At 42.0% G+C, this 22518-nt stretch overlaps 1 protein-coding gene across 3 annotated transcripts in view; it reads left to right on the plus strand.

The window, feature by feature from the left end:
• The first annotated feature begins 799 nt into the window (after window positions 1-799).
• LOC104630112 (SPNS lysolipid transporter 2, sphingosine-1-phosphate) overlaps window positions 800-22518 on the plus strand; it is a 140734-nt gene continuing 119015 nt past the window's right edge. For all 3 annotated transcript variants that reach the window (XR_012838366.1, XM_075771426.1, XM_075771425.1), the window contains exon 1: window positions 800-2217. Coding sequence is in view for 2 of the 3 variants with exons in the window: in XM_075771426.1 (XP_075627541.1) it covers window positions 1923-2217 (295 nt within the window). In the remaining variant the exon portion in view is untranslated. The remainder of the gene's footprint in view (window positions 2218-22518) is intronic.

Consider the following 22518-nt stretch of genomic DNA (forward strand, 5'->3'; position numbering starts at 1 on the left):
TTTGAGGGCTCCTAGATACTTTGACTGTGTTTGTGGAACTCCTTGAGCCTGTAGTTCAGCTGTGTTTAGTGCCTCATGTCTAACAACACATGAGTTTTGCCCCCACTGCTAGCCAAGCTGTGTGGTCTTTGTGACTTCATTTTGGTCTCTTTTTTTTTTTTGGTCTCTTTTTTTTTTGGTCTTTTTTTTTTTTTTGTTTTGTTCTTCTTTTCAATTCTACTCTGTTTTTATCCTTTTGGGCTATAGAATAATCTGGGCGAGCACTGTCACTTGACCACATTGGTGTACACCACTAATTCTGGAAATTCTGAAATTAGTGGTAATGTGAAGAAGAAGCAGTTTTGTTAGTATAACCTTTACCATAGAGTTGGTCACATCTGAACTGCAGATGCTGCTATGGAGTAAAAAATGATTCCCTGGATTTGGACAAGTGGTCCACAACGTTGATTAACTATGTTAATCCAGCTACATTATTTTTGTGAGTGAAACTAGCTCTGGAACATCTGTGCAGACCTATTCTCAACATAAAGACATCACTTACCACTATTTGGGAGTGTTGTGTGTCATCAGAAATGGCGCTTGCTCCTTTCCTCAACAACGCGTTGCTCAAACAGCACTGAACCGAGCAGTGACTCACCAGAAAGTGCGGGTTTTTTTCACCGGCAGCATCCTGGGGGTTCCTTTTGCAGTATCTCACTAGATTACTGGCATAGTCCAGCCCTGGCGTCATCGGTGGGAGCTCTGTGGGAAGGGTGTGACAAAGCCAGGTATGCTGAGCACACACACACCACATTGTGCTGTGAATAACTCAGGCTTCCTCAGAGGAAGGTGACCAGGGTTTTGTTTAAATGCGTATCACAGAGACAAAGGCTTTAATCATGATACGGTTTTGTAGGTAGGATCAACAAACTGAGAGAAATCTGAAATTGTAACCTACTGTTCTTGGACAAGTGAGCTTTCTAGCAGTCATTTTATTTCTCTGTTTTGGTTACCTTTTGTAGTTTTACTACAGGTACGACAGGCTGGAGCCGTTCTGGTTGTGAACACTTTTATCTCTTTGAAGACTTCTCCTTTTGAAATGAAATTTCTCTTGGCTGTTCTTAGCTCAAAGGTGGAACTTTATAGGGAGCGGGAGAAAACTGTTTTCAGTGGGGGAATCTTGGAGCAATTTTACTTCCTTTGAAGACACAAGTTGTTCCTCAAGCAACTTCTGTACAATAGGAGAGTTGTCTGGAGCCAAGCTGTGAGGTTGGTAGCACACTCCAGTCCTTCCCTCACAACATCGTCTTTTTGTGACTGTATATTTTTTTGTGACTGAACACTTCTGTTCCGGGGGTTCAAAGTAGGCAAGGAGCTTTTTTGTACATGTGTCGTCAAAATCCGACCTGAGGGTGGGCCTGTGTGGTATTGCCTCCAGTCCTGGGGTTTTGGTTTTGGGGTTTTTTTGCTGGTGTTTTTTGGTGGGGTTTGTTTGGGGTTTTTTTTTGCCAGCAAACTACACCATTCTGCCAATCAACGTGTTCTACACCGCTGCAGCCTACTAAGTCCCGAAAAAGGGAACCGATTACCGAGTCCCAGCACGCCGACAGCGCCGAGGGACCAGACGCGGCACCCCCCCCGCCCTCTCCCCGGGCCCTGAGGCGGCCGGAGCACACAGACCCCTTCCCGCGCGGGGCGCGCGCCAGCCCTTGGGGGAACGCGCACGCGGCTGCGCGCGGCCGCTGAGGCGGGCCGGGGCGCGCGGAGGCGGAGTCTGCGTCGGGCCCCGCCCCGCCCGAGCAGCTGTCAGAGGCGGCGGCGGCGGCCGGTCCCGCAGGCAGGCGGCTGGGGCGGCCGCGGGATGCGGCGCTGAGGGCGCTCCGCACCGCACCGGCGGTCATTCCGCGCGGGCTCCTGCGTGCCGCGGTTGCCTCCCGCAGTCCATGATGTGCCTGGAAAGCGACGGCTCCTCCGGCAGCAGCCCGGGCTGCGGCGGGCGGCTCCGAGCCGGCGACGAGGAGGAGGAGGAGGACGGCGAGCGGGGCTGCTGCGGCCGGGGCGCTGAGGGCGAGGTGCAGACCCTGTCGGGCAGGATGAACCCGCCGGCGGCCGGCAAGCACCCCGAGCGCCCGGCCGTCCGCCACAAGGCGCCGAGCCTCGGCCGGGCCCGGGTGGCGGCCGCGGGCATCCTCAGCGTGGGCAACGTGCTCAACTACCTGGACCGGTACACGGTGGCAGGTGAGGGCATTCCCCGGCGTCCCTCCCCGTGAGGGGCGCTGGGTTCGCTGCGGCGGGAGGCACCTGAGGGGGCAGCCTCTGCCCGGGCACGGTGCAGCCGCCTCCATCCCCACCGCCGCCCGCCCGGTGGGAGGCGGGGGGGGGGGGGGGCGGGGAACGGGGCGCACCCGCCGGGCCGGGGGCTCCGGTTCGCCGTGCCCGAGCTGGAATAAGTCGGCGGTGGGGATGTGGTGTGGCCGGCTGCGGCTGGTGCCCATTGTGCAGACCCTCCGGTATTGTTCGCTAGTTTGTCTGAATTTTATCGAAAATAAAAGGAGGTGTCCTTTGTTTGTCTCGGCTCGGTGGTGGAGTAAATGTTTGGTGGGGTTTCTTCGGAAAGGACTGATGCCACGTAGGGCTGGCAAACGTGGAGGATACTTTATGTGATTTTGTGGGCTGATGAGAGAAGCGTTACTGGTCTTATGAACAGTATAAATGCTGTAGGTGACAGGTGCAGCTGCTGTCAGATAAATAGTCTGCTGCAAAACGGGGAAATAGAGGAATGCAATCACTTTTGTTGCTGTGGGTGAAAATCGCACTGAAGCAAATCACCCCTGCTTTGTTTCTGCGGACTCTCTCCAGCCTGAAAAACCAGGCTGCCCTTCAGTCCTTTGCCAAGGAGGGTCCCTTCTCTGCAGAACTCACGAGTAGGTGACAAGAGAGCTGCCTGGTAGTTTCTGCTGGCTGGCTAGCGGTGGAGTGATACTCAGAAGGAGCAGCAAGGCAGCTGCGTTGCATTTTGCAAAGCGTCTGTTTTCTTGAGGTAAACGTTTTAAAATCACGCACTCCCTGGCGGATGCGTTTTACCAGCTGTACTGTGCGAAAGGCACTATGTGCCTCAGTGATTGCTACTACTACTACGAAGCTCGGCTCCGAAACAAATGTGTGTTAGGATGTTTACTGTACAGTCCCTAGAGGGGACTCCTTATTTATTCTTGTCAGGCAATAACAGCGGGGAAGATGATGATTACTGAACTTTTTCTAATTAGAAATGAAGTAGGCTTGTTGGTATTCAACTGTCTCATGTAATTAAAATATAATACATATTCTGTGTTTGGCAATACTGATAATTTTATCTTCAGAGCTTATGAAGGGGTTTGTGCATGTATAAATTTTGCTCTATGCATATACATATTTTAATCACTAGGACTCAGTGTGGTGTTAAACAAATCAGATATTTGTTTATACTACATTAAAGTAATATATGTTTGTAGGGCAGTAGTAGAGTGCAAGGGACATAAATCTAGTCCCTGTTGTCAGAATAAGTTGGCCAGGTTGGCTTTGTTTTGTCTGGGGTGGGGAGGTGGGGAAGGTTAGAACAAAAATTTAGCTGACACTGTTGTGGCTATTTTATTATTATTTTTAGGTAGGGCTTGTTCCTTCAGGAAATGTAAAGGCCATCGTCGGGAAGTATTGAGTACTCGGTTGGTAGTCAGTGTGCTATAGGAGGAAGCTTGAAGATGCATGGTTGATCTGTTATTACTGAAGGAAACTATAGTTGCTCCCTCACCCTCAGATAGCAATCTCTCTAGTAGAGGCTTTTACCACAAAGCACCATTTTCCTTTAATGCATGGAAAGTTTCCTTTTCAGGAAGCTATCGCCCCCTCCTTGTGCACACTTTTTTAAAAAATCATTCTCTGGTTCACCTATTTGCTCTAGTACTTTCACCAAGACCTTTGTCATCTGATTTTTCTGCCTGCAAGAACAGAAGGCATGGGATGCTCTGGAAAAGGAAGGGAGAAGCACCTTCATTTCTGGGAAGGCTGGAAAGTGCCTAACCAAACAGAGGATAAAACCACCTGCCTGCTGTGATAGAGTATGGCCAGTCCCAATGCTGTGATTGCCAGTATTTCTAAGATAAGCGCCGGTTTTCCAGTTCCCAGTAACTGCCCTGTGGAACTTACCTGTTAGCTTTCAGCTTGATAGCAAAGGTTTAAGATCTCAGACATCAGGCTTTCCTTTGGGGACAAAAATCAAATTCTGCATGACCTTTTTAGCTTCTGTGAATTGGTGATTATTTTTGAAATGCCTCTTATAAAGTGCTAATCCACAACAAGGGCTAATTTAAATCCAGTCTAATAGTAGAGTTTTGGTAGTAAAAACTATATGTTTTTTGAGCTCAAAAGTCTTCTCTAACAGCAATCTTTGTTTTTATATTTTGAGTCTTAGAGCATACCACATGCTTGTATGACGTGCACTTGGATATGAATCAAGCTAGCACTTTGAATATTCAGCTCATATCTCAAGACAGGTAACAATTAGTGAATACAATTCTTCAGACGTTCAAAGTACGTTTCAAATATGAATCGTTGCAGCAACGTAACAAGGGAGTTTAATACTAGCCACATTATGGCAGGGGAAGTAGCATCAGAAGTTATGATTTACCTAAGGCCAGTGAACTGTTGTGAGAACTGAAATTAATTTCTGGTTCCAGCTCTATTTGAAACAAGTGTTAGAAGAGCAGCAATACCAATGCAAGCTGGTTCCTGAGGATTTGTGTCTCTAGGGTGATTCCTCCTTTGGGTTCTCTGACATCAAATAAGAGTTGACCTTTGTCGTTAACCTTTGTCTTCTTGTCTTGTAAGAGTCTCTCCTCTACCCAACCATTTTTTTAAATTTTTTTTTTTAAATGAAAGTGTTGGGAGCTTTGGGACTTCTTCCTGCTGTCAAATTTAGTCAAAAGCAGGTCAGTGGACTCAAAAGCGATTAGTAGGCAGCTGACAGACGGACATAAGCAAATGAAGAATCCAGTTGTATGAGCATGATACTACAAGTACATTTTCTATCTTGAAAACTTGGTTGCAATCATTTTGGTCTTCCTGCTCACAAATGCAAGTATTAAAAAAAAAAAAAAAAAGGCAAGTATATATGTAATGTGTGTGTGTATATATATATATATAAAATAAGTATAGGCAAGTATATATTTAGTCACTAGAAAAAAAGAACATCTATGGAGTTCTTTGTTGCGAATGTAATTCCCTGGGTATCTTCCACTATTTTCTAACATAAACACACAGAAGCTAGATAATATGCATCCAGTCAACACAAGGAGATCTTATGTAATAGAATGAACTAGGCTGACCTCTCCTATAGCACATCTTGCTCCTAAAACTAAAAAGCAAATACTTTTGCATTGCTAAAAAGTAAACAGCAAATGTGGTATTTCTTGGTGTTTACACTCTGGATACAAAGATGTCATGTACAATGAGTTGTTCTTGCATAATCTTTTTTTCAGGTACAAGCAGGGAAGTAGCTGCCTGTTTCCCTAGGTTTTGTTTAATGACTTCCCAGTATGGGCTAAATTAATTTAGGATGGGATGTGCTTTTGGGTATCTGGGACATTCCATGTCAGAACTTGAGGGTGGTTTCTGAGATACAGGATGTACACAGCTTCACACCTGACACTAAGTTGCAGCTCTTTTGGGAATATGAAATGAAACTGGGCCTCCACTGAGGACTGGCCTGCTTCTCACAGTTTAAGAATAAGTTTCTTCCAATACTTTGAAAATAAAAAGCCTGTGCAGTAATAGTGTATCTTTTAATAGTGTCCTCCTTATGTTTACACAGAGTTGGAAATTTCCAGTGTGTATGGGGAATGTTAAAATATAATGCTATTTGGGAGAAGCTGCCCCAGACAAAAAGTGGGAGTGCCTCTACTGTGGCTCTTCTAAAGAAAAAATTGAAAACTCTGTGCTGAACACTACTGACTTGAAGGGAAATGATCCTCTGCAATTTTCTTAATAGGTCTTTGATCATACTGAAAACAGTCGCCTGTGGAAAAAGCATTCTTTCAAGAGCTGGGATATTTTGTTGCTATTAGGAAAGCAAAGAGTGAGGAAAAGGGAAAACTAGCAGTAATGAAACCATTGTAGATTACCTGTGAAACAACAGCATTTCAGCCATCTGGTGATGCTGGGACATACCTCCCTCTTAATGAAGTTTTGGGAAAAGTCATCCTACCTTCAGAAGCTTGGAATGTGGTTTCACAATTATGCCATGGATGACCTTTTACTGTGCCTGTTGTTGACAATGAAAATAGTCTTGCTTCATTAGGGTGTCACCTCCACCTTCTAATTCAGATGCTACTTCCTGGCATTTCTGTAGTGCCTTTAATTTAAAGGTAATGATTTAATTAAGCTGGAGAACTACCCAGCAAAGTAAATGAGCCTTACTATCCCACTACAGAAGGGGAAACAGAGTTGTAGAGTGCTGGCGATTTGCCTGTGGTAATGTAGTTAGTGTCAGAGTCTTGGCTGGTAGTAGTTCATCCTTGAGGTTCTCTGTCCCCGTGATACAGTACACCATAGGCTTTGGTCTGCTGTTTTTGTCCTGTAAATGTCTGTAACTTGCTAATAACCATATTTGTGTTAATTAGCCTCTCATTACAACACATAGTTGCAAATCAAATACCATTCTTTGAAGATACATACATGCAAATGATTATTGAAAGTTGAAAGTCAAGTTTAAAACTATGTAGTACAAGCTATAACTGAAGGGTTAGGAAAGGTTCAACACTAACTCTGAAGTGCAAAGACATTCAAGAGTTGATAAGCCAAAACTGCTTTTTCTTTTTTTCCACTTGTGAGCTCACATTTGTGATAGTAATATATTACCTCATAGCATGTTTCATACTGAAAGATCTTTATGCAGTCTGAGGTCTCATATATGTAATGCGGTAGAGAGAGACTCTTATCCTCATTGTAACAAGACTATACTCAGTGCTTACAGTTTCAGGGAGGAAACCATTAAGTGGCAGTGCAAGCTCTTAATTTTTTTTGTCTCTTGTTGAGCTGATCTCAACCTAGGACTCAGCTGTGGAAGCAGCGCAATGTTGGATAATATTAGAAAAGAATATTAACAGAACCTACTTGAGCCAGTGGTGCCACCAGCTCATGCAGGTAAGAATTTGCAAAAGGATGACAATGTTTTGCTTGGACAATAGGTACCTGTTACTGGCTCAAAATTCAAGAAGCACTGCACTGTGAGCAAAAGCTGGGGCTGAGACTCATGCACTTCAAAAGCAGGTGACAGAAAGCACTCTGAAGCACAATGACAAGGGCTGTGTAGCAGCATCTAGTTCTCTGAATGTTGTGTTTTCCCTGTGTGATAGGCTTTATTGCATACTCAGCTCCTTCCTGTTTGCCGGTTCTTATGCGAGTTGGCAGGATTTGTTCCAGAGTATTTTACATTTCAAGTGAAGTCTTATTATGTTTAATCATAGTATTTTTCTTCCTTGTGATGTAGGTTTGCCAGATAGTAACTATCTTTGTTATTATGTGCAGATTTTCCTGTTTGACTTTGAGATTCTCTTTCATGCATGTTGATTAATTTTATCCCCAAAGCATCCAAGTCATCACAGTCAGTGAATATGGCCTTTATTACATGGACTTAAGATCCTCATAAATATTGAGTGTGTTCTTAAGAATAATGTGATGATCTTAGCAGTCCCTTGATCTCTGAGACTGTCAATATCACAAGCTGTGCAGAAAAGCTTCTCTGGTGAAAAGTGTGAGAATTCTGTATCATTCTTTCAGGACTTTTCAAATACCACGCCAAACTGTAATAGGGTTAAACTCCATCAGCCAACTTGTTTTTAGTTGCTCCTATTTATTATATGATGTTTATTTTTTATTGCTTCTGTTAGACTGTACACCAGCAGCAAATACATTGCCCATTAGGTAGTAGCATGGTGGGCTACTAAGTTCAGTAGATGTTGTTAAAAGCTGGCAGCTTTCCCCTAATATAAAATCCTATAGCTCTTGATTGGGCTTTCAAGTGCTGAGGAACTTGTGACTGAAAGGTGATGTTACGATGTGTCGCCTGAATCAAATAAGGTTTGTGAAGGTCTTGAGGTTCCTTAACCTTTAATAAAGGTTTATGGTACCTATTCAGGAGATTCAATGGGAAACCGTGATTTTATTTTGCAGATAGAAATTAGAAAATTCAGTGACCAGAGCTCTTGCTGAGTTGCCTGTTTGCATCATCATTGCTTTATGTTTATTATAGACTAGGATGTCATTGTGCAGCTTCCTCCAAATCAGGTGGTGCACCTGAGGTACTCATAATCCGTGTATATCAAGAGATATTAGAGAGCTGTAGGCCGCGGATGGGGGAGTCTGAAGGAGACAAGACAGTATTGGTTAGTGTAAGGGGCCCTAGGAGATTTGCAGATATGACTTATTTGGTAGGCAGCATAGCCAAAGGCTGAGGAGGGATCTGAGGGAAGACAACCGTAGCTTTCAGCAAACGTTTACAGACAGCATCTACCAAACACAATAAACATCATAGGAGAAAGCATGAAGGTGTCTGTTGGAAATGGATGATGGAGGATGATGTCCTTCTGGTTGAGAGAGTTTTCTGGAAATTGGCACTGTGGGTGTAGGATGGTGAGTGTTCTAGGGAAAAAAAAAAAAAAAGTATGTTCAAAATGAGTTCCACAGATGACTTGTGAAGTGCCTAAGTGGCTGTGGAAGTTAATGGGAGTTGAGCAAAATGGGCTTGGGCTCAGAGCGCAAAGAGGTATAAGTGAGGTGAACAACTCCTGGATGGGCTCCAGAGAAGTTTGGGTACAGAACGTGGCATGGATCTCTCTTGAATATTGCACTTTTGGTGAACTGGTCTGAAATTCTTGGTCTGAAAGTCAAGAAGCAAATCTGAGACAGGTACAGGCAAAATAAACTAAATAAACTGAAACAAACTCTTAGTTTAGAGCTCTAACTACTAGAACCTCCCTTTGAGTTTGATACTATTAAAATAGTTCACTGCGCTATTCATAGACTGGATGAGTACTTTACTTAGAATCGACATGCACAGTAGGCATCTCATACACATTTTTTTCTTTTTTTGACACATCTGTTTTCATTGTTATTTTGTGGGTGTTTCTGTCTTATGTAACCCAGCTATTTCTGTGGGGTTGCAGAGAAAGGAAGTGAAAGGGAGGGAACACGAATTTCCGTGCTTCTGGTTTTACAACAGTATAAATAATCAGGAAAGTGAGAATGTGAGGGATCCTGGATGCCTGAAGGGATGCAGAATCCTCCATTTTTGAGGTCCTAACTTTGGACCTGTTGCCAGTCAGGAGTGGCTGAAGGTTTCTTTTGGAAAGCTCTTCGATGAGCTGTTCAGGACCCTCTGGTGGTCTCTTTCCACTTGTCGTGATGCCGTGTGTTTCACGAAAGCCTCCACACAAGACATGGCTGGGAACCACCATGTTGTCTCTCAATATATAGAATGACAGAGTAAAGCATTGAGTTGTTCGGTCAGGCTGATCCTTCCAGACAGCAATGAGGCATGTGGTGAGAGCAATGTAGCTGCTCCCACCTACTCTGTACTTCTGGTTTTGAGGGAATAAGTATCAATCACCCTTCTCCAGAATTGTTGATCTTCTACCACAACTGAAATCATAGAGCAATTTTAGTTGAAGAGAAGGGAAAGAAATACAGAAGAAAAACTCAGCTTTATGCCTTGCCAGACATAAATTCAGGCTTCAGCAATATGAACATACTGGGGTTATATTGTTGGTGAACAATATTATCCCTGCAGGCTTTTTTTTGTTGTTGTTTTCTTTAATACCTTTTCTATGTTTCTGCTGGTGGCCAGCAGCTGCAGTGGCTGAACAGAACAGCAGAGGGAAAAGATCAGGGTTTATATGGAGAATAGCTGCAGTAGCAGCTTGGAGCTTGGCTGACAGAATGAGAGAACTGCACGCTGGAATGAAAATCCTTTCAGCCTTGGCATGTGATGATTTTTTTTCTTTTATTTTAAGGCTGCATTGAACCAAAACTGTACTGATCCGTTTTACTCCTTGTTCAGGCTTCTGCCAATAATTATGTAAATAACAGAACACAGCTAATTATTTGTTTCATAGCTTCCCATTTTCTTTATTCGTATTAGAAACATGTCAGTGTTGTCTTAGAACGTGAGCTCTGTGTTCTTGGCAACATGGAAAACAACAAGAGTGGGTGAACCGACAGAGCGAACAGGACTTCTGTCTCTGCGAAGCCTGCAGGGCTTGAATTAAACATACCCGAAGGTTAACTTTGATTCATATGGCTCTCTTATGAGTTGATGGTCTGCTCTCTCTGCATATTCTCGTGTCAGAGAAGCAATCCTTCGGGAGAGTATGCCAACAGAGCAGTGCAGATCTGAAAGGGGGAAGGGGGGCATGTCTTGCCCTGTTGTTGATCTCCAGTTTTCACTTCTTTCTGCCTGCCACCTCTGTATTTCCCGATTTGAGCCTGTGTTGTAGTGATGACCTTGGATGTTCTGTGTTTTGGCTGGTCTATAAAGTCACTTTAGCACAGTTCTGCTACCAGGTGTGCAGTTTGGGAAGTTTACAAACCACTGTGTGCTCTTGCTGTATACCTCTTCAGTGAGACTTTTTAAAAATATGAGACTATGACACGATTTATTTTGCCTGAGATACTGGATTCTCATTTTTATATTGCCTTTAGTGTTGGGTGTTTTTCTCCAACAGGCTTGTGCTTGTAAGCTTTCTCCCAGCTAGACCCACTGCGGCTTGGCTGTCCTGAGCAGCACGAGTTAAATAATTTGATGTGACATCAGCTGACCAAATTATGCTACTATCCAGGCTTTAGTAATTGAGCAGGTTGGTGTGTGAAACGTTGGTTATGGGACACTGAATCAGGGCTACTTAAGCACTTTGGGGCAGGGACTAATTTTGTGCAGTTCCAGGCATACTGTCAGTGCTAAATAATAATTAATATGGAATTGCAACACTATTAATAAATGCTGACTGTGTAAGTTAGGAAACAAACTATGCAATAAGGAAAAATGATTTCTAAGGCACCAGTGTGCCTCACAAAGAGTGGTCATTGCATGTGTTTGTGTGCTAAGCTATTAGAACTCAAATACTGCTGCAGCTAAACTAATGTTAAAACATTTATAATAGTCTTGTTATTTCCGTCTAGCAGCCAGAAATGCTGACTAACTTTCAGGATAACAATCTCTTATATATTCAGGAAACAAAATACCCAAGGGCCACCGGTGACTGACAGCTACAGTGCTCTGATTAAAACTGACAGCTCCTGATCAGCTCAGTCTTGGATGTGTTAGTTCCTTCTCTGATGGGGAAGAAGAGGACTACAAAAAAGCAATGTAATGTGATAGTATTAGGAGATGAGACTTTTTTTTTTTCCCTGTGCAATTTTTGAGGGATTTGTAACTCAGAAGTACTAAACAAGGTACCTGAGTAATAGTGCTTGGAAGGACAAACATTGATCTCTCCATGATGACCTTCCTATAATAAGATAAGGAAAAAAAACCTATGGTGTCAGTTTCTAGGCATTAGGCATTGATTTTTTGACTATAACAACAATGTGCTGAGATTCCTGAGCTTCTGGTGATAACTTTATTTACCTCAGTGTTCATTTAATCTACTTTTTATTATACGTACGCAGGTGCTGGATGCTCATGAGCGGTTTGCAATGGTTCCCTAGCACATACTGCTTTGTGCTTGCCGGCTCTGTGATGTACTTTGAACTGTACAGAAGTGCTGAAAAAGTAATAAAATTAATGTTTGCTTCTCTTGCCTACTTCATTATAGCAGGGTCTCGGTAGAACTGCTAAAATTTAGGGTCATTTGCTATTTCCTTCATAAACCATGTATTTTTAGGTAGTCATAATCTGCACCTCTTACATGTTGGCAAATTCCAGCTTGGCTTAAATGGATATTGCTCGCGGTTATTTTGCAAGCTTAGATGTGTGACCAGTTTTGGAAGCTAGTGCACTGTTTTATATGTGCTTTAACACCCATGAAATTGGATATACCTTTCACTTTTGGATCATACTCTCAATTGCTGGGGTTGGGGGCAGTGGAGAAGTGGGACATCTTTCTGAGCCCGTATGTCTCAAAAGTTACAGATGCAGTGCAGGGGGAACAGCTGTGCTTCTTGGAGCTTATTTCTAGTGAAAACACATCTGTTGAGTCACTACATGGTGCCCTTCCAGAGGTTCTTTGTGGCTCATGCCATGCTTCAGTAAAGCTCTTAGAAACTAAAACACTTTTCCAAGTAGGGTTAAAGTTACCTTTGTCCTCAAAGGTGTGCAAAGATGCATTTGATAGTAAGACACATTTTTGGGAGCTATTCAAGGTGCAGTGGGTGCAGTTTAAGCTATTACAAAGCTACCAAAATTATCAGGGGTTTGGACTTGATTGAGAGGGATCGCAACAGTAACCTCTTGTTGAAGAAGAGAGAGGTAAATCACTTTTGCTCTGCATTTCATTGTTCTTGTTAAACCTCTTTTTCTCATTTGGAAGTGACTCAATATTAGTAATGCTTCTGTAGTCATATTATGTTCAAAAATATATAATGGTATAAATGTCAAACTCTGTACGTCATTGCAAGCTTACATTTGCCTCACAAGCGTACATTTAAATCACTTGCATTGCTGAAAGCCACTTAAGAATAAATTAGCAGTAGAGCTAATGTTTGAATAAAAATAAAAGTTATGTGAGTGGCTGGGTAGAGGTTTCTATCTGTAAGCACATGCAATACAATCTGAATCGGGATTTAACCTTCTGGATTTAAATATTTAGTCAAGCTCTATTACACCATCCCTTCACATTTTCTATATGAATAGGAAATATGTCCATCACCATTTAGGAATTACTGGACTTTGTAACCTGATGACATTTCATTTTATTCACTCCAAGAGTTGTCCAATTGAAGTACAAACTGCTTCAAGCTTGAGTGGGAGAGATTTCCTATGCAATTGCTATCTGTAGCAAGAGGTTTGTATATACAGGAGAAGCCCAGCAGTGGGAGAGTTTGGTCTGGATAGTTGTGGACATTCAGTCTCTGGTCTCTGTGTAGGATCAGTCATGGTGTGGGCATCACTAGTTAGGAGATTTAAACCAGTGATCTGGTAATTAAGCTGTTTGTAAATTTCATTAATCACACTTTTGGCCAGCAAACCCCAATGTTTTTCAGTGCTTTAGTTTTCTTGGTAGGTTAAAACAAATACATAAAACTGTTTGCTTGCATGCATTTGGCTTTAGTGAAAGAAGCTGGTAAGAAGAAAATTTATTAGCAGCATAGGTTTTCCACTGGTTTTGGGTTGGTTTTTTTTTTTGTTCTGCAAGAGTAAGGTTTGTTGGGTTTGGTTTTTTTATCAGTGCCATTGAGATAACATAGATCACTGTTTGCAGCTTCCATTTGAACATGTGGACTCTAGTTGCCTCAGCTAGTATTGAGTTGTAAAGACAGGAGACCTAAAATATAGATATTACAGTCATGCTGAAAATTTCTATTTAAAAAAAATAGGTTTCTAAGTATGGTGTTTCTGAAATATATCTGCTCCTTTATAATTACACACTTTAGATATTAATACATATAATTATGAAAGTATAATTTAGACTCCGGTAGGTAGTGTCATGACAATTTTAAGGTAGGTTTAAAAAGAAATTGTACCTAAATATCTCAACAAGAGCAATTTGCTGCTTTAGCGATATTCTTGGGCTTAGTCTGTAGGGCCTGATCCTAGAGTCTGGTGGTTTTTTAGTTTTGTTTTGTTTTTTTTCCCTTTTAACCCAGAATGCAACATGGGCTGAATTGTTCTGTCTCTTAAAGAAACAGTCCCAGGGTGCTTCTGTAAGATTTCAGGGCAAGAGGGAAGCAAGAGCACACTTTGGGTACTTTTAGGTTACAAGTTATGGTTAGAAGAGAGTCTCTTGGCAGCTCTTAAAAAACCAGATAGTAAAAAGACTTGGTAGTAAGGTGAAAGAGTGTATAGCACCTGCAAGTGTTATGGACAAAGTGTCAGTCTGCGTGTGTGCTCACGCACAGATTTCAGACTCTCCTGCCCTGTGATGTGTTTCCCTTTAAATCTGAGATAGCATCTTTCCAGTCAAAATTGCTATGCGGTGTGTGGTTTGCTGAGGAGAAAGCAAGTAATTTTTTGTCTACCAAAGGATCATGCCATGTCAGCTGTCTGATGCCCCTGTAATTTTGCTGTGGACCACTGTTCAGAACCCCTGCTGCCGAGGCTGCAGCTGCACGCGCCCTTTAAGTTCAGCATGGGTGCTTAGGGGGTCCTCACTCTTTCTTTTTCTTTCCTTCTCTCCCTCCCCCAGGCTCTCACTTGTGTGTAATCAAATTAATCAGTGGCACCAGCCCCAGTGGAGAAGAGCTCCTCTGTTAGAAAGCTGTCCCTCTAGAATTTGCACACAGATTTCATCATTTGCACCTGCCGTTGCTGGCTGCTGCTATGACCTTGTGTGCCAGCAGCCTGTGCTGCTAAGTGTTCCCTGTTCCTTCTATCTCAATTAATAGTTTTAACGACACTTAATGCCTTGCCAGTATTCTAAAGCTTATCTTTGTCCATAAACACTCTGCATTATACTTTTACAGGGTCCAGTTGAAGAGTGCTTTCAGTGCACGTAATGAAAGCTAGAAAGGGCAGTGTTATGAGGCTTCTGTTAAACACATAAAGGCAGCAACCCAAATCACCAGCGATTCGTGTCAAGTGATAACTGTGCAAGGATGCTGGGTCATTGAAGACAGTAGCAGTCACTTGTGGAACACTGCAGACTTCTATTTGAAACCCACTGTAGGTTGGTAAAGCCTCTCTTGCTGTTTCTATTCAGATCTTCTGGGCATTATGCCTTCTCTGGGGCACAGGGCTGCTGCCTTTTCCCATGTGGGACCCTGTGTGCCAGACACACCTGCCTTAGCAGCTGCACTTGGAGTAGTGTGAGGTGCAGCAGCACACGAGTGTGGAATGGCCATCAGGCTGTGAGACTTGCACAAGTCCTTCTGTCATGCTTTTCACTTTCTGATGAGCCCCCTGGAGTCAAACCAGCACTTTTTCAATGAGAAAACTTGAAACTACTGTCTCCATCAGTACCTACAGGATATTTCCTTATATCATGAAGCCATCTCGTTTAAATATCTTACATGTCAAAGTATGCACTTGTTTCAATCCAGAATATGGATTGAAACATGATCCATGCAGACTTTGTATCCACTCTCTATCATCGCAAATCATTGAGACAGCACTGTGCGGTGGAGCTTTCTAAGAGCCCTGCTTAGAGTAAGCAGCAAACAGTGGCATTTGGTTTCCTTTGGGGTTCGTTGCTGCAGCCCCCTCACTGTGGATAATTTTCATGGGATGTTTTCATTTGGGCAGTGGATATTGCACATCTCACTGGTGGGTGTTTGAAAGCTAACTGTACCCATGGAAGGGATCTCTGTGTCAGAATTGGATAATGTTGGTGGAACTGAACAGGGTGCTGCCTGCCTTGTTGGTTCTAGTATTGCACTGTTCTAAACATTAATCTCTTTAGCTGCTAAATATCTCCCATTGGTGATTGCTAAATGCAGTTAATTATGTAAAAGCAAGCTGAAACAATGGAAAATACATGAAATATGAACCCTTTCTTCGTGCTCGGGTGGGAACGTTCATCTTGCTTTGGTGAGGAATGTGCACCTCGCATTTCCGAACATTGTATTCAGCAGATGAGCTGTTTCCTCCTCCTCCTTCAGGTTTTGGTTTCTCCTTTGGAGAAGGGGGCTGAGAGGCTGTGCTTGGATGGACTGTTAGAGTAATTATTAAAATGAACAGGCATGGTTTAAAGATAGTGTTGTGTGATTTTATTGTTACTGGGTGGAGAGGGGCAGAAATTGGCTTGATTTTCGGCAGTTCAGTCTATTGACACGTAGATGAGCCAGAGTCACACTGGGAAAGAGTTGCCTTTTGACTCTAGCAGCAGCCCCAACTGGAGAGAAGACCAAAGGATGCAAGGGAACCTAAAACCAAAAAAAATTAAAAATCAATCCTACAGCTGACAGTCTTCTGTCATGCAGCATATTTACAAAGATTATGGAAACTTCCATGTTGTTACTGAGTTTTATTTTTGCTGAGTGACTCTGTCACTGTTAAATTGCTGAGAGAAACTTCCTTGTAGAGGCATGGGCATAACTTCACACATCCGAAGATAATGAAAGTAAATTATGGGGAAACTTCGTTCCTAAACAGTTGCTCTTAGCCCAATTTCACGGAAACTGTAACAACACAACAAATACAAAATCTTAAAAAAAAAAAACCAAAACCCCAAACCCTTAAAAATAGAGATGAGGTTAAAAGGAGACTGTGTCTAATTTTGTTAGCATTGTGGTCCTAATTTGTCGCTTCTGTTGACTTGAATTCCTCACAAATTGCTAGTTTGTCTGCAGATCTGTAATTCCCACATGCTGTAATTTTGCCCTTAGAAATTTTGACCACTGGCAGCTCTTTCTTTCTGAGCTGGAATTTCGAATGTTTTCAACTCCTCAGTATGGTCTTTTTCTGGTTAATCTAGGTGGAGACGCTTGCCTCTGAGCGAGGACTGAAAAGCTGTTTGTTGTGCTGTAATAAAGCCCTGAGAAGGCAGTGGTGATGAGCGGGGTGCTGGGGTGCAGGAGTTGCCTGCTGTATGTACAAAGAAGGCGCTTTGGATTGCCTCTTGGCTGTACAGAAGTTTGTGTTCTGCAGCAGCACAACCGTCCAGCAGAAGGATGTGCTGGAGAACCAGGATGTCGTCTTCAAAATGTGAGATCAAGAGCTGCTGCAGGAAAAATTCTGAGGTGTTTGCTGTGCAAAATCCAAGAATCTCCCAAATAACGTGCTCTGCTCTTTAATTCCTGTCAGCTAGTGGAAGGGTCAGATGTTGCTGTGAGCCTCTGGCTGGTTTGAAATCATTAGCTACATGCTTTGAGTTTCAGCTAGCACCTAGTCTCTCACTTTAGACCATATGTTTAATTGTTATGTCATGAACTGACAGAATACAGAATTTATTATAAATTCTGAAAACATAAATGCTGAAGTGAAAGGAGAGATGGATCTGAGTTGCACTTTCATCTGTTTTTCATCATTTAAGTTGGGTTTCATCTTAGTGGTTTTTTTTGGTTTGGTTTGGGTTTTTTTAGGAGCCCTGAGAAATTAAACCTTATTCATTGTTGTTTGCTTTTTACATCAGTTTTATCCTCTGGACATGCCTTGTTGTTGTTATAACCATTACTATACTTACAGCTTTAGTATGGATTTCTCAAGTAAGAGGACAGGACAAGTAAATGCAATTAACTGAACTATTCAGATATTCAAGGGCTTATGATGTAACCTAACCTGTGGATGGAGGTCGGTCTTGAAGTACAAAGACACTTTAAGCTCCAGATATTTTTATTTTTCTGTTCAGCTCTAAAATTTAGTAGTTTTGATGCTTACTAAAGTAGTCATGGATGCTTCTTAAACAAATCTGAAATGCCTGGGGAAGGCTTTTTGGTTACACACTAATTACGTATTATTTCCATTTACAGTTAGGAATTGCAATTAAGGACTCTGTCGTGCTGTGTTCTGCGTAGACGAGTAACAGCAATGACTGTCGGGAGAAGGGAGCTCTCTGCTTAGCGCATGGATCACCTGCACCATACCTATATGCATGAATTCCTTCACTGGCCTTTCCTTACGTATAACAGGGATCTTTCTGCTGTTGGCAGCCCTCAAACAATGGGGGTGACCATTGTTATCTTGGCTTTTGAACAAATTAATGGGGTTCTATGTTTAATATGAAGCAGGAGATTGGGCCTAAGCAGTTTGTGGGATGCGTATGTGGTGCTGCAGTAACAGTGCTGCTGTGCAGTCCCTGGTACAGCGGGAAGGCAAAACCATGTTCTGTAATTTTATGAAAGAAGAGTGTGTAATTTAAGCAAAATGCTTTACTTGATAGGCTGCAACCATTTATTTTTCAAACGTGCTGTGAAATGTTAGTAGTGGGTTTGTATAAAAATGTTTGATTGTGAAGGAGGAATGTTTATTTTGGGTTGAAAAGTTTCAGAAAGGAAATTATATTCATATCTTGATCAAAGTTGAGTAATGTGAAGTTTATAAGGAAAATAGCTGGGCTGAAGTCTCTTCATGTTAGTGTGAATACAGAGTGTTTATACTGTACAACCGAGATCAAGATTTTACTACTCTATTTTCCTATATTAGAAAGGATAAATGGAAGATGGAACAGAGAGCTCAAGCTAGGTTTTGGACACTGCCGTGAAGTATTCCTCTTTATAGTGTGCAAAGTCCCAAGGTCCACAAGAGTGGATCCTATTGCAGAAGTCGCTGTGCTCTTTAACCCTGCTGCATCCCAGTAAATGGTGCTGGAAAAAGAGGATAGGGAGGAGGCTCCGTCATGCCAGGGGACTTCAGGAACACGAGAAACACAGACAGCCCATGTTCCTGAGTGACCATCCTGCAGACCTGCTGTGTGCTCTTGGGTAACACAACCTCTCTAGCTCTGCTTTCCCACCTAGCATAGCATGACTGTCTAGCATATAAGAAATCCTCACAAATCATCAATACTCATAGTGGTCCTGAAAGTTAGTTAGTTTATTATTAATATCCTAATGTTGGTGATGATGCTGATGTCTGCCTTGTTTGGAAACTAAGAATAGCAACTAGAAGAGGTTGATCCTGAAATGGGTTCTCAGAGAAACAAAGGTATCTTTGCATCTACCTGCCCTAGTTGTTTTCAAGCTGCTAGAAAAACACTGCTGCTCCCCTAGCTGCCTCTTGTTTGGCAAGTGCTTTCCAGTGTGGCAAAGCACCATGCTCCTGCAAATGAATAGGCAGTTAATTTGTGAATGGGTCGACTTGCATACCTAATTTCCTTTCACACCTCTTGTTTGCAGCTGATGTTAGTGTGTATTAAAACATGAAGCTTTCCCTGCGTTATGCTGAGATAGTGAGCGTGTGTGCAAAAGGGAGAAAGAAAGTAAGGGCTTTTAAGTAAAAATATGATGATGGATAGCATTTAAATACCTGTACTCTGACAGAAATTGATGATGTAATTAAGAGCATATCATTTAGCATGCAGGACTTTGAGTTGCATCAATTGCCTCTCCAAGCGCATTAGGAGGCTCTGGAGCTAGTCGGTATCTGGATAGAGCAATGGAGGTGAGGCTTAGGACATGCTTCTGCTGAAATAACATGGTTTAGTCATTTCTGAAGGCTTACTTGAATACTTGTAGGCAGTAACATTGTTAATTTTGTCTTCTAAAGCAATTATTTTTTTTTTTTTCTGCAGGGAGGAGAAAGTAAAGCAAACCCACACGTTTCCCTTTCCCTCCCCTTTCCCTTCCAGGTGCTTTTGCTCCTCCTCTACTTGTGGCCATGGTTGCTTTGGCAGGGGATGTAGGGAGCAGCAGCAAGTGGGTCAGGGCAGGTAGGTGGCAATAAGCAGCTGATAAGCAATGTACTGGGACTCTGCCCTGATCAGATCAGAAAGATAAAGCAATTAAATCTTTGTGGGGGTAAAAAAAAACCCCAGACAAATAATTTGTCCTTTATCAGGCCAGATAGTCATAGTAGTATTTTGGTAGCGAAGCAAAAGGCAGAGGATTTTATTTACTTCTAGCTTTGCAGGAGCAGGGCTTGTTTCACAGCAGTTATATGAAAAAGAAGGCCAAGAGTTAGTCAGGATACCTGTCAAAGTGATAGAAGTGCTGTGGTTTTCTTGCATTCTCCTTTCATTTGTATCTCTGTAAATCTGTGGCCTTGTTGTCTTATGTCTGAGCAAGCTTTTTGTATTAGGAATCATCATTGTTTTGTCTGCAAAAAAAACAAATAAAAGGGTGGTCTGAATTAAAATTACGGATATTAATTGCCACAATAATGAGTAGGCCTTCCAAGTTTGCCACGAAACTCAGAAATAAGTACTTTTTGGGTGTGATTGAGTTGTATTCTGGGTTTGGAGCCTGTTTTTTCTGTTTTGGGGATTTTCTGCACAACCATGCGGTTTTGAAGTGTTTAGTCTTAAAAGAATTCAGTAACTGCAGTAACAGCTGTTTTAAGGAGAATGCCAAATATCGCAAGGGTAAACAAACGCACAGTTCTTAAATCCTTCTTCTTAAAAAGTTAGGACTGATTCTGGAAGTGTTTCTTTAAAAAGCCACAACATGAGGTGGAATGTATACTGTTGTCAGATGGGAAGCTAAAACAAGACAAATGTCTGCTGGTGACTCCAAAAAGATTTGCCTTCTGTGGAGCTTCTGCTTTCCTTGCTGCAGTGGGGAGAAGGTTTCTCATGACTCCATCTACCTTTATTAAACTCCTTCCTTCGGTCTTACTTCCAAGATCGTCATCTTTACCCTGAATTGGCCCATTTCCCTAAAATTTTCTGTAAAAATAAGTACTTCAAAATTATAAAAGCATAAGGTTTATTAGAGACTACGTAGTAGGGAATCAAGAAATCTTATGCATATATGTTTAAATAGTTCTTGCAGTATGACTGCCATTAGGTTTAGACTATTTTGTTGATACTGTTGCTTCACCACGGCAGAAATCTCACTACAGCTGCGTATGTGAAGGGTGTAAATATCAGAACTAGCAATTTTCTTCAGGCATTTTCTTTGCATTTGAATGGAGCACAAAAAAAGGCATCTGATCTGACAAGCAAACCTGATGATGGCTCTACGAAAACAGGTTTTTTTTTTTGTTTTCAAAGCAATTTCTGCAGTTTTTCTCCACTTCTCTATTGCACAGTTCAGCTGAACGGAGATGTATTATGCCTCCAGCACACAGCAGGATCCTTATGTCTATAGATGTTTTATGCAGTCTTTTCTTTTTGCAGTACCCTCGGGTGGTGTGCCTGAGGTATTTTCTTTCTCCTCACCCCCAAAAAGTGGCGTTAATAAGAATATAAAAACTAGGAAGTTACACAAAAAAGAAGGTAGGGGTAGGATGGAGTATGTCTGCATTTGACAAATGTCTTTTTCATTTCTAAAACCTGCATCTTCTAACATCTTCTCTTGTCCCTAAATATCTGCAGTTGTCCTCTGGACCCTTAGAACATCAGAAGATAGGGAACAGAGTTTGTGACCACATCTACAAGGAGTTGAATTAACGACGTTCTGAAATTCCAGATCATTTAAAAGTAATTGCAAGAGATTTCTCTGTGTCTGCAATTTCAGATATCAAGTTGCATTTTTTTAACTGTAGCAGACACTTGACAGGAATGCAGCAAAGTAAAGAAAGAAATGTGAAGTCAGTTCAAGATTGGATAAGGTTATGTGTGTGTTTTTTAAATAATGGTCATATAAAAATCAAACTGCTGACTGTGTTTCTGAAGAAAAACTCACCGTATTTGGGTTCAGTTTTAGTGTGCACGGAGCAGTTCTGCTTCCTCAGCATCCAGTTCCATCACAAAGTAGGAGCAAAATGAGCAGGAAACAAAACCAAAATCAAATCCATGGCACGAGAATTGGCGTTGACATAAAAGGCAAGTTTCTTAATTGAGAGGAACAGTCCAGGTATTCTAGCAGCAGAAAAAAAAAAATTAAACTGATTCTGGAAACAATTTCTTTTTCTGCATATATATCTTACAGTCCTAGTAAATATAGCATTTTAGGATTTGATTATACTTTCATGTAGAAATCTCTCTTGGTTAAAACAGTGCCTTGAGAAAAGGACAGATGGTAACTCTTTCCCAACTTGTGTAGTGAATAAATGGGTGACAATGATCCTTCTGCCTATTAGCAGTGATATAGATTAGGAAGCTGCTAATTTTCCATGTGTTTGCTCCATGTCTTAGACTTCATGCAACACTGCAGCAGTGTTAGGTATTAAAAAGCAGTAGATACGTGATAGGCACTTCTCCAACCGTTTTTGTTCTCTGACTTTTCAAGAACAACCAGCTATGTGACAGTTCCTTAAAATCACATCCCTTTCCTTCAGGATCACCAGGTGCCTTCTAAGCATGCCTGGGGTATTTCAAGTGAGGTGTTAATAAGACTCATTTCCTAGGCAGATTGGTGTTCCAGATTTATACATGCATTAGCACAAACGATTTTCCCCTCAGTAACTTTTAGTTTTCTATACATTTTTGATCCTTATGAAATCTAAGTCTGTGGTTGGAGACTACAGGAGCCTGATGAAGAAGTACAAACAAGACTTTCAAGGTGATCTACTTCTGAGTTTTTGTTCCTTATTAATTACCATTGCTGTAATGAACAGGTGGCTGGCATAGTGAGCGGAAGTAGCACCAAGAGCAGTTTTCATATTTCTAGGAAATGCATGGCAGTTAAAGGAAGCCTACTGGTTGGTTGCCTTTCCCAAACCACTTTCATTTGGTCCTTCCTTACTTCTACTTTCTCTTCAGTGCCAAACCAGGCAGAGGACAGTGGGTGTACAGCTTTGCAGTTGTGCATAAATCTCTTTCAACTTGCCACAGAGAGAGAAAGAAATTGGACAACATAGGCGGAATTCTCTTTTGC

Source organism: Balearica regulorum, chromosome 19 (assembly GCF_011004875.1).
Source record: "Balearica regulorum gibbericeps isolate bBalReg1 chromosome 19, bBalReg1.pri, whole genome shotgun sequence".
NCBI lineage: Eukaryota > Metazoa > Chordata > Aves > Gruiformes > Gruidae > Balearica > Balearica regulorum.